The following is a 13,102-nucleotide window of genomic DNA, read 5'->3' as shown; positions in this document are numbered from 1 at the left end:
GATGAAGGAGCGGCGCTCTGAAAGCTAGTGTGCTTCCAATAAAACCTGTTCGAATATAACCTGGTGTTGTGTGATTTTTAACTAAAGGGATTAAGTTGAAAGCAGGGAGGTTATGTTGGAGCTGTACAGGGTGCTGGTGAGGTCACACCTGGAGTACTGCGTGCAGTTTTGGTCACCTTACTTGAGAAAGGATAAACTGTTGCGAGATGGGGTGCAGAGGAGATTCAATAGTGTTATGGACTAGGCCAGACCTTTCAAAACATCCTCGAGCAGGTAGCCCAAACCATAATTTTGCAATTTGTTTCAGTAAATGTACGTGAAAATTACTCGGATTAAGTTAGCAAGGTTAACCACCGGGTTTAAAACGGACAAAAAATTTATTCACAAAATTACACAATGAAACACAAAGAACAGAATAAAGAACCCCAACAGAACCCAGTCTAACCAAACTAGACTTAAGTATGCTGTTCCAAATATACACAATAGTCCCAATGAGAAAATCCCCTTTAAAATGCAGTACAGAAAAGGGTCAGACGCTTACAGGTTGAAGTTAGAAATGAGAGAAGAGAGTTTCCACACAGCCCACTGTTGACTCCCAACCAGTTCTGGATGAAAATAAACTGCTCAGCTAGAGAGCTGACCACTCCCCTTTCATTCTACAGGTCACTTCTAAAGCATGACCACTTTGGCCTGAAGTCTCATCTGTTTACATATCAACAAAAAGCCTCTCAAAATCCTTTTTGTCTCTGCACCAAACCCCACCTGATTGGAGCCCGGCCTGGTTTATTACCCCTCTGAAAACAATCAAGGACAAAGTAACACTGAGCCAAGGAACAGCTTTTAGAAAAATAAGGATTAGCTTTGTGACACCTCCCCCCTAAAACAAAAGAACCTTCAATACCAAAAGATGGCCTCATTTGTAACCCTTCAAAAACCCAGTTAGTAGTCTAAACACACATATAAACTATACTAAGTATACACAGGCAAACATGCACATCCACATGCAAATTCAATCAGCGGTACACCCCCCTCCCACCACCGAATGTTTTGGCGACCTGCCACATGCACAATTGTCAAATTGAATGGCTGCAACAACAAGCTCCATCTAAACAATCTGGCATTTTTGTCCTTAAAGGTTTGCACAAATGTCAATTTGTAGTTGTGATCAGTGCATACAATTATGTCAGATGTTTTGCTGATAATATAAACGCTGAAATGTTATTATGCCAACACCAAACTTAAAGTCTCTTTCTCCACTGTTGAATATTTCTGTTGATGAACATTCAACTTCCTGGAAAAATACCTGATGAATCTTTCTATTCCCACATCGTCCTCCTGCAGGAGTACCGCACCGACACCCACATCACTGACATCAATAGCCACCCTGAAAAGCTTCATGTAATCTGGTGTGGCTAATACTGGGGCAGTGGTTAACACAGTTTTTAGGCTGTCAAATGCCTTTTGGCAGTCCACTGTCCGCTGAAACTTTTTGCCCTTTTTTAACAATTCGGTGAGTGGAGCAGCCACACTGCTAAAATTTGGCACAAACTTTTGGTAAAATCCATTCAACCCCACGGACCATAGAACTGCTTTTTTAGTCGATGGTGGGGGAGATTCTCCAATTACTTTCGTTTTTGCATTCTGTGGGGCCATTTGTCCATGTCCAATAACATGACCCAGGAAGGTCACTTGGGCTTTGGAAAATTCACTTTTAGCAACGTTTACCACCCAGCCAGCCTTCCCAGGTCAAACAAACAAATCTGATAAATGCTGTAATTGTTCCTTTCATGAGTGACTAAAAATGACCAGGTCATCAATATACATCGCACAATTGGGTAATCCAGCAATGACCTTATCAGTCAGTCTCTGAAATGTGCCCGGAGCATTTTTCATCCCAAATGGCATGACTTTGAACTGATATAGTCCATTTGGTGTTACAAAAGCCGAAATTGCCTTTGCTATCTCTGACAGAGGTACTTGCCAGTAGCCTCTGAGCAAGTCCCAGTTAGAAATATAAGTTGCTTGTCCCATTTTTTGACATAGTCTTCCAACCATAGAATTGGATATGGATCAGTCTTTATAATGTCATTGACTTTGCGATAGTCCACACATAACCATTGGGTACAATTGGGCTTTGGCATCATGACTACGGGTGAGCTCCCGTCACTGTAACTCAATTCGATTATGCCATCTTGGAGCATGCGCTCTACCTAAACCTGTGCCAACTTTAGAGGGTTATGCCTATAAAGAGGTTACTTAATCTCCTATCTCTACATCATACACAATTAGGTTAATACTTCCCAGTTTATTTCTGTATATCTCCCCATGTGATAGTAATAACTCTTTTCGGTCATTTTGATTTTCTTGTAGAAGGCAATGCAATAATTTATCCCAATTTTTGACAACTCCCTCATTGTCCAATTTATTATGAGGAAAGTCCAATTCAGAGTCCTCTGAACTTGGTTCTTCCTTCTGTGTTGTAAACATTAACACCTTCTCCTCTTGCTTTCCTTCCCTATCAAAATACCTTTTGAGCATATTCATGTGGCACACTCTGTGAGATTGCTTCCTGTCTGAGGTCCTTAACAAGTAGTTCACCTTACTCAATTTCTTCTCAATTCGATATAGTCCACTTGTTTTTAAAGGCTCACGTGTTACTGGAAGTAACATCAATACCTTATCCCCAGTTGCAAAATTGTGAAATTGTGATTGCTTATCCACTTCTTGTTTCATTGTGTGCTGCGATTCTTTTAAATGCTGTCTAGACAACTCTCCAGCTTTATTTAGTCATTTTCTAAAATTTGATACATAGTCAAATGGGTGGTCTCTGAATTCTAACTTACTAATTTCACCTCAATCAATTTTTTAACAGTCCTTTTACTTCATGCCCAAAAATTAATTCAAATGGACTGAATTTGGTCAATTCATTCAGTGCATCTTTGATTGCAAAAAGTACAATCTAGTGCTCTCTGTGATTCCGGATAGTACGCAGTAGATTTTAATTGCTTTATTCCCAAGTTATCCATAACTTCCTTGAATAGTTTGAATGTGAAGTTTGATCCTTGATCTGACTAGATCTCTATTGGCAGTCTGTATCTAGTAAAAATATTAAGTAATTCTTCTACAACCCTTTTTGCTGTGATGTTGCATCATGGGATTGCCTCTGGAAGTCGACACATCCATTATTGTTAATAAATACTTATTCCCAATTTTGTTTGTTGTAAGGGACCTATGCAGTCAATGAAAACTCTTGTAAAAGGTTCCTCAAATGCTGGAATAGGTATTAAAATTGCAGGGTTTTTTTGTCTGTAGTTTTCTGATTAGCTGACATGTATGACACATCAGGGAAAATTCAAGTACATCTTTGTGCAGTCCAGGTCAGTAAAAATGTCTTTGTATTTTAGCCTGTGTTTTCCTCTAAATGACCTCCAAGTAGTAGCTCATACGCTACTCACAGCACCTTCTTTCTCTACCCTACTGGCAAAACAATTTGTTGAATCTCCACCCATTTCTCATCTGCTTGAATTTGTGATGGTCTCCATTTTCTCATTAAGACATCATTTGTTCAGTAATAACACACAGGAATGCATTCACTCTCCTCTGTAAATGCCCTTTGATATAACTGTTTTAAGTTATCATCTTTCTGCTGTAATTCAATCAGCTTAGCAGAGCTAAAGATACTTGCACGTTTACTCATTTGCCCCTTCTTTGTGCCACTTATCTGATAAAAAAAATCAGTTAACACTATTCCAGCTTCCTTATTTGTGCCTTTTGATCCCTCCTGTATCAGCTTGTGCGTCTGTGATCTTGTGATCACATAATCAGGGAAAATACCTGGATAAACATTCTCCATGTCTTCAGTTGCCTCCGTCTCCACTGGCTTTTCAACTAGAGTGTGCAGCACGCCTACTGCTGAATCAGCTATATCATTTGCAAGGACAAATTGTATTCCTGGAGCTAAGAGTTTGTCCAGTACTCCTACCACAAATTTTCCAATCTTCTCTGGACTTTCTAGCCTTACTTTACACAATTGAGCACTTTTTGTCTCACCATGAATTTCTGTTACCAGTACCATTTCTGGAAATAGTCTCTCAGGAGCACATATCTCCTCATCCTTCAGCATTGCAGACTGAGAGAATCCTGTGTCCCTTAATATTGTAACCTCTTTACCCCTGGCCTATGAGAATAAACCTTACCCTTGTATGTATATATTTTTTAAGCAGATTGTCACTTCCTCCTTAATCAACCTCTGATCATCTTGTACACTCTGAGGCAGTTGCCTAACTTCCCTTCTGCTTTTTGTTACTAGTCCAACAAAAAAATCCAGATTTGTCCGGTTTTCCTACATCTGGTTTTCTTCTAGCCCACCAACACTGTGATTTTGTGTGGCCCACTTTACTACAATGAAAACACTGGGGCTTTTTAACTTCTTTGTCCCCCTCAACGGTTTCTTTTTTACCCTGTGGTAAGTTATCCTTATGATCTTCACTGAGATCTACCTTTCCCTTTCCATGTGAGGATTTCTCTTTACCCCAGTTTCTATCCCTCATGGACTGAAATTGATTTTGAAAGCCATACCGTGTTTTATGGACCAGCTCATATTCATCAGCCACTTCCAGCTGCTAACCTTGCTGATTTAATTTTCTGCTCTTCTACATGATTTCACAGTACTTCAGGCAGTGAATTTTTGAATTCCTCCAAAATAATTACCTCTCTAAGGATGTCATAGCTTTGCTCGATTTTTAAAGCTCTTATTAATTTATTGAAATTACTCTGTTTGATCTTTTCAAACTCAATATAGGTTTGACTAGGGTCCCTCCTTAGATTCCTGAAACATTGTCTATGGGCTTCTGGTACAAGCTCATATGCACTTAAAATGGTGTTTTACACCTCTTCATTCTCCCCAGATACCTCCTCTGATAGTGATGTGAATGCCTCACTAGCTCTACCTAAAAGTTTCATTTGGATCAACAAAACCCACATTGCCACTGGCCACTGCATTTGTTTAGCCACCTTTTCAAATGAGACAAAAAAGGCTTCTCATCAAATTTAGGCAATACTTGAACATACTTAAAACAGTTTCTCACGAGACGTCTGACTACCAGGGCCTTGCTCATCCTCACTTTCTTCCTCACTAAGCCTACCCTCAGCCATTACCTCCAGCCTTTTAAGTTGACTTTCCTTTTTAAGTGTCAGTTTTTGAAGTTCAAAAACTCTCTCTTTTTCCCCTTCTTCTGCTTTTGATTGTAACTCAAACGGTTTCATTTCTGATGCCCTTTCCTTATCTCTCACCTCTAATGCAAGCTGCTTCATCTGCAATTGAATTCTTGCCATCCCTATAGATTCTGATGGTTTCTCCAGCAAGTTTAAATGCTGTAATTCTCTCTCCTTTTCTCACAGAAGCAGATAGTTCCAATTGCAGCTTCTCTGCTAATCCCTGCAGCTTGGTCTTATTCTCTTTTTGCAAAATTTCCGAAGTCACTGCATTCACATCTGGAAAACTTTTGGCGACTGAAAGAGCCATTACTATCCCAAGCATTGTCTACCCGACCAAACCAACACCCGAAATAAAGACACTAGCACCTACCACTTGCTGTTTAAAATCCCTCAAAGAGCCACCACTCTGTTATGGACTAAAAAAATCAAGGACAGAGTATCATTGAGCCAAGGAACAGTTTTTAGGGAAAGAAAGGACTAGCTTTGTGACACGAGGTTGATTCTGGAGTTGAGGGGGTTGGTTTATGAGGAGAGACTGGGTTGACTGGGATTATAATCATTGGAATTTAGAAGAATGAGGGGGGATCTTATAGAAATGTATAAAATTATGAAGGGAATAGAAAAGGTAGATGTAGAGAGGATGAAAGTAGGACAAGAGGGCATAGCCTCAAAATTAGGGGGAGTAGACTGAGAAAGAACTTCTTCACCCAGAAGGTTGTAAATCTCTGGAATTCCCTGCTCAGTGAAGTAGTTGACATTACTTCAGTTTTTAAAGCTAAGATAGATAACTTTTTTGAACAATAAAAGAATTAAGGGTTACGGTGAGAGGGCGGGTAAGTGGAGCTGAGGCCACAAAAAGATCAGCACGATCTTATGAATGGCTGAGTAGGCTCGAAGGGCCAGATGGCCTGCTCCTGCTCCTAGTTCTTATGTTCTTACGTATGTTCTACCATAAGTGGTAGTGGTTAGTTTTGAGGCATATAACAATATCCACATGCCACATGACCATTGGTATGAGTCATCATAGAGATGCTCAGGTTTTATCAGTTGAGGACCAAAGAGCAGCAAACTTCAGGGAAAGCGGGAGGTCTGACAGCTACTTGCACAGTTAGCTTGATTCCTAGCAGGCTAATGCATTCATTGTTGGAACTATGTTCATTGTCTTCATACGTTGGTCACTTTCAGCAAGCATTGAGTGTACGTGGGATGCAGATGTGTCCAAGTGCTAGCTGCCTGTGTGATCTTTCCAAAGGCAACTGTAGCTGTTAATGCTCATTCCCAGAAGCCCATCCAATTAGATGGAGCTACTTTCTGAAGACTTCTAAAGCTTTTTAAACTAAATTAGTTTCCAACTTTAATTGTGAAGAGGGGCATTTAATAAAAGCATCAATGACCCATCAAACTGCTGTTGCAAGCCGTTTCCAGACAGCCAACACACTCTGCGTAACATGGAGTCGGAGCCCAAAGTATAAAATCCCACCATTCCCAAAATGGTTCTGGATTGCGTCCTTACATGGCATTATTAGAGGTTCATGCTGATGAAGTTGACTGCTGACTTTATTTCCGACTCCTCCTCGGGAAGCTCCCCAGACACAGAATTTTGCCAAGGAGCCATGTCAAACCAACTCCTCATATCCTCCAACCCAATCGACCTGGGCAGCAAAATATAGGCCCTGGTGTTTCTTCTGATAGTCCTACATCTTCCTGATCCCGCTATCATACTCTCTGTTGCATTTTCGTTGCTCTTCTTTTCTCTGACTCTTGATAGCTTAGCCTGTTTGGTATCCTTCTGCTGTACTGTCTCCGAGGCCTCATTCTTTACCAGGACTATTTAACCACATTCTTTCCTTCACTTTTCAAGTTCTGTTTTAGTTTAGGGATATCTTGGCATGGATCTTTCATCATTTTCGGGGTTTATTGTCCAGAAGTGCATCTCACTTTTTGTATGTTTGCATTGTACACAGCATTCCCTTGAATTATCTTAGTAACTTATTCTGCTCAAAATTTGCAAAATTCGGCTTTCCTGGAATAAATGCATATAAAGGCTTCAGTGGATTTTGTTTCTATATTGTTAAGCATTGTTTGGATAGCAGACTGCAACGTGTTCATATTTAATAACCAGTTTTCAGTGAATGCTCAATCTCCTTGTATCCTGGCCCTGTCATGAATGTGATTAGGTCAGTAATCACAAGTTGTTTTGGGAGTTGGACTGTTTATAAATTGCTCTGTGAAGCAGAAAAGTAACACCACCAGCTTTGGCCTTCCACACATTTGTGGTCTGGCGTCAGCTCTAATACCACTAACCACAAGGGGCTCGTAATGTTTCTTATTTCAGTTATTTATACTGATCTCGATACATTGAAGAGTTGGGAACAGAAGAATCATTTCAATTCAGCAATTTTGACTTTTAATCAACTGTTCAAATTTGATTGTTGCCATGGAACAGATTTTTGGTCAAGGGTATTATGGAAACAGCTGTGATAAAATAATCTTGTAGAGCGAAATTAATCTTACAAGTCATTAAATATTGTCTCCTGTATAAGATCGCAATAACCCTGGCAATTAAAATCTTAGGTTTTGGAACTCTACACCATCTTCATGTGCAGATAGTATCATCAAAGCTAAATTGCTATAAATTACACAAAAAAAGATCTTAATCTGAACAATCCCAATACCACTTCACTATTGTTCACGCTATGCAAGAATTTTCATATGGTTGAGTTAAATTGTTGCAGTATTTGAATTTTGGTAATTATTGAAAACGGTTCATTACTTAAATGGTTGCCATAATTTATTTTAATTTAAGTCAATTAATTGTTCATAAATAAGTTTTATTGATGAAAATGTGTTTTTAAATTCAGACAACATGCAATGGATCCCATAAACATTCTGATGCTTACTTCATTGAAAAAATATTGATAATTATGTGACCCCAAGCAATTTCTCTTAACTGAAATAAAAATAAAAATGCAGATTTGACAGCATTCATTAGTTGCAAAATATTGGTGTGGATCTTCCCGTCTCTGGATCATCAGTGACCAGATGTAGACTGAGATGTGTTTCAGGACTCCATGAAAGTCCTGGACCTCTGACACCCAAGGGAATTGCCCTGGGAATTTTAACTTCCAATGAGGAATTCTCTGAGACTGTCTGCAAAACCTTTGCTCTGAGGTAGAGTCAAGAATTTGGATTGTTCCATAGGATGTAAATGAATTGTTACTTAGAAAATGTCAGATGCAGACTTGCTTGACTAAATCCTGAGTAACTACAGAACTAGTCCCTCTATCACCCAGACTGATGCTCCTGCCTACAGCAGCACTCCCCTAGACTATTCCCAATCCCTTATCTATTCCCCGGAACCCTTACTACTAATCGATCCAACATAACTAGGTTAGTCTATGATCCTTTAACTATATCCCTGATCTCTGGACCAACTAATCCCTGACCTGATGTGACTAGTTCCTGTGCTGACTTCCTCCCAGCTCCCTATCAACCTCACCCACCAATCGCCCTCCCATCTGTAACCTCAACCACCTGCCACTGTACCCACCTGCCAGTCTACCTAGTTGCCTCTGACTGCCTGTCACCACGCCCACCTGAGTCTCACCCATCTGTAATCTACCTACCCTAGCACCTCACCAACCTCCCAGCATATGAATCCCATCCGCTTACCAGCTCGCGCAAGTATCCACCCTACCATGCTATCCATTCATCCAGCTACTCAAATTTACCCGTGACTTTTAAAAACATGCCCATAGAGCAGCCGATGTGTCTTGTCTTTCCCCCCAACCCTTAACTCCACTCTGCTGCGACATAGCCCTGGGATAGACACTGTGTTAGGAAGAGCAATGGGAGACTGGGAAACATTCAAATAGAACAACCATCCAACACTGAATGCTGCTCCCCAGATGATCCTGTGGGATTCACCAGTTGTATACAGTTTACACATGTTCAGTGAGCCTTGGAAGTGCTATCATGTAGCATAGGTGGTGTAACATTGGCCAGAGGAAATGGTTGAAGGTGCACAGGTTGGCATAGGAGACTTGAGGGGCCATGAGTTGGTGGAAGGGCAGAACCTGACATATGGAGCATGAGGAAAACCGTTTAATTTTATCTTGGTCACGACAGTAGGAAAATATGGGCTTTCTATTTTTGACTTGCAACATCCTGATTTTAATACCTGGGGTCTTCGTGCATTGAAATGATTTTAAAAAGCAAATAAAAGGCCCTGGCAAATAGCTGACCACAAGACAGTCCAGCTTCATGAAATTAATGTAAGAGATAAAAAAGACAGTCTGAACCGAAATTAATGTTTTCCAAACACACTGAATTTCAGATCTTATCTCCTAGTTGATTTACACAACTATGGATAAGTTTCACATATTGGAGATGAAAAGGTTGTCTGCAAATTATCCACCTGGAAATTATTCAGCTTGGAAAACAATGAGCGCAGACATGGGAATACACAAATAAGCTCTCACAAAGCATTAGAGAGAAAATAGAGATCTGTAACTGGAACTGGAAAAAGCTGGCTCTCTTGTTTCTTGTCTCTTTCAGACTCTCTGAAGGGCAACAACCTAGTAATATAGCAAAATAAAAAAATATCCCTTCACTGAAACCTCAACGAGTTTTGCAATATTCATAGAAATGTGTAGGATAGAGAAGGTCATTTGGTCCATGGTGCCAAGTCATTTAACAAAGATCTCACAACATTAATTCCATTTCCCAGCTCTTGGCCCATACACCTGGAGGCTATGGCAAAGGGAATGAACCTTTAAATATTGTATAAATGTTATCAGTTTTTGACTCAATTAGTCTTTCAGGTATTGAGTTCCAGACTGGGTGAAAATAAACCTCCTCAACCTTCCTCCTAGCCTTCTACCTCTTACCTTAAATCTTTGCCCCTGCCCCCGCCATTGTTGATTCATCTACTGATGGGCAAAATATCTTCCTATGCATTCTACCTGTGCCCCTCATAATTCAGATCACTTCTTAAACTTCACTGTTCCAACAAATACAAGCTGAAATATTCACTGCTGCTGCAAGGAACGTGATGAAATAATTGTGGTAGCAGGTGAAGATCTAACCCTTAAGGATGCTCTGAAAACTTTCAAATTGCGTATTCATTTATTTTCTTGTCTGTGCCGTGCACTCTCTCCATTTTAAATTTCCTATCTGTGTTGGTGCTTGTGTGTGTGTTTGATGCAATGTCTTTACTATTTTTCTTGGGCCAGCAGGTAATAAAATCACTTTTTTCTTTCTCTTAATAAAACCTTACAATTGATTTGTTACTTCATTCTGGTGAATGAGCAAACTACATCTGAATTGGCGTGAGATAAGATAATATAAATCTGGGAGCCAATTCCCAGCTGGTGGTAGCCCTTTACAAAAGATTCCCACTACCTTCTGAGGAACTGTGAATCATAGAGCTTTAAGAAACTGGTCAGACTCCATGAAAGTTGTGGAGTACTTGTACAAGTTGACCTGTGCAACGAAGATGGCCTGGGTTGGGATTGCAGGATGCAGGCTCAAAACCAAACCAGTGCTTATTCTGAAGAGTCTTTGAAGAAAATTGGAAAGTTTGGGACTGGAGTCAGGAATCCCATACTTAGCTGAAAATGTGTTGCTGGTTAAAGCACAGCAGGTTAGGCAGCATCCAAGGAACAGGAAATTTGACCTGATGAAGGGCTCTGGCCCGAAACGTCGAATTTCCTGTTCCTTGGATGCTGCCTGACCTGCTGTGCTTTAACCAGCAACACATTTTCAGCTCTGATCACCAGCATCTGCAGACCTCACTTTTTAATCCCATACTTAGGACCTGTTCACTATTTTATGAGGCTTACAAGTCATTCAGATTTGGTAAAAGCCCAAACCATAGTGCTAGAGGATAGCTAATGTAATTCCACAGCAAAATACAATTGTCAGGAAAAGTAATGGTATTCTGACTAAAGAAGAGAATAGAAGAACATCGAGAATTAAAAAAAAATCTTGGGTCAATTTTTCAAAAGGTAAAACTATCCTTGACCAGCACAGTTTGAATGTTTTGAAGAGATAACAGGGTATATAGACAATAGTAATGCAGTAGGTGGTAATTTTTCTGGAGTTTCAGAAGACCTTTGACAATTGACATATCATTTTCATGTTTAAGGACGCTGTATTAAACTGGTGCAAGGCCAAGATGGTTCCCACTACCTTTGTGGTAACAAATGAACATGCAGCGACAATTACAGTACAGGCCTTCTGAGGCTGTGCAATTGTTTCTGGCACCAGAAGGAATAGCATTTGTTTTGATTTGCAAGGTTAAAATTCAAACAATTATTTAGCAGCAACATGGAATTATCTGTCTTTTCATCGATCAAAGTGAGTTGACAGTGGTGTCATGTTGGGCCAGGCACTGGGGGGTAATTAAGAATGAAGTGATACACATAGTATAACAAATTATAAATAAAAACAGAAGGTGCTGGAGAAACTCAGCAGGTCTGGCAGCAGATGTGGAGAGAAACAATTAACATGCAGTTTAAAAATAGACCCAGGAAGAGTTATAGCAGTCTCAAGATGTTAACTCTGTCTCTCCCTCCACAGATGCTGCCAGACCTGTCAAAATTCTCCAGAACTTCCTGTTTTTATTTGAGATCTCCATAGTATTTTGTTTTCATAACAAACTCCATGTGTTCTATCAATTCTGGTTAATATTGCACTATTATGAATAGAGCTTAGCTTAACATATATGTTAAAACATTATTTCAATTTTCCACATTATCATTTGCTTTTTCTTCTGGCTGTTGACCTGGTCGTGTATGAAACACAATAACATATGATGAAATTTTACCTCCATAGCTGACAGACACCAAACAGTAATTAAATTAATGTGACGCACTGGTTCAGTAGTGAGCTGGGAATTCACCTAGCATGCTGTTACCTCAAAGACCAATGTCAGAAAACTATATTCACTTTCATACAAGGGCAGTTCCAAACAGTGTCTGAGAACCTCAGGGCACGTAGATGAGTTTGTGCAAAATTTATTCATGCTGAATAAATCTGCCAAAAACAGGGCATAGGATGAGAGCGGAAAGATTTTAAAGGGATCTAAGGGCAACTTTTTCATGTAAAGGGTGATGCATGTATGTAATGAGCTGCCAGAGGAAGTGGTGGAGGCTGGTACAATTAAAGTATTTAAAAGGCAACTGGATGGGTACATGGAAGGGTTTGGAGGGATATGGGCCAAATGTAGGCAAATAGGGCTGGATTAATTTAGGAGATCTGATCAGCATGAATGAGTTGGACCAAAGCGTCTGTTTCTGTGCTGTACTCTGACTCTAGTTATAGAATAGAACAGGTTTAGAGCCATATGGGCCAAATACAGGCAAGTGGGGTTTGTTCAGTTTAGGAAACTTGGTCAGTATGGAATAGTTGGATGAAAGGATTTGTTTCAATGCTGTATTAGTACTAGTATTAGTACTAAAATAATGGAACCCATAATACTTGCATACTGTAATTATGTTGATTTGTGATTGGTGTGCACTGACAAAGGACGGAGTACTTATGTAGTACTTATGACACTATCTTTAACTTGTCCACTGTTACTATTGACTGTTATTTGTGCTGAAACTGTTTTGCTAACTTATATATGTGATCTTTATTTTCAGTTACTACATCCTAGACAATAGATCCAGAAACACCTACACAAAGGTTTGCCATTCCTGTTTACTGGCACCTCCAAACACAAAAGAATGTGAGTTACCTCTCAAGTGTACATATACATTAAAAACATAATTTCAACACAACATCCCCCTTTACTGTTATTTTACAATAAGCTGGAATTTTGTCAACGATATGATGAATGTTCACATTACAGATTCATCTAGTCCAATCAAAGGCCAAAGCT

At 39.7% G+C, this 13,102-nt stretch overlaps 1 protein-coding gene across 2 annotated transcripts in view; it reads left to right on the top strand.

Annotated features, from left to right (window-relative positions):
* Positions 1 to 13,102, top strand: part of edar (ectodysplasin A receptor) — a 91,333-nt gene that overhangs the window by 57,503 nt on the left and 20,728 nt on the right. For both annotated transcript variants that reach the window (XM_060826035.1, XM_060826036.1), the window contains exon 6: positions 12,864 to 12,949. In XM_060826035.1, coding sequence (XP_060682018.1) covers positions 12,864 to 12,949 — 86 coding nt within the window. The remainder of the gene's footprint in view (positions 1 to 12,863; positions 12,950 to 13,102) is intronic.

This window comes from Hemiscyllium ocellatum, chromosome 6 (genome assembly GCF_020745735.1).
Source record: "Hemiscyllium ocellatum isolate sHemOce1 chromosome 6, sHemOce1.pat.X.cur, whole genome shotgun sequence".
NCBI lineage: Eukaryota > Metazoa > Chordata > Chondrichthyes > Orectolobiformes > Hemiscylliidae > Hemiscyllium > Hemiscyllium ocellatum.
The sequence above is the reverse complement of the archived record's forward strand: the minus strand, read 5'-3'. Positions and strand labels throughout refer to the sequence as shown.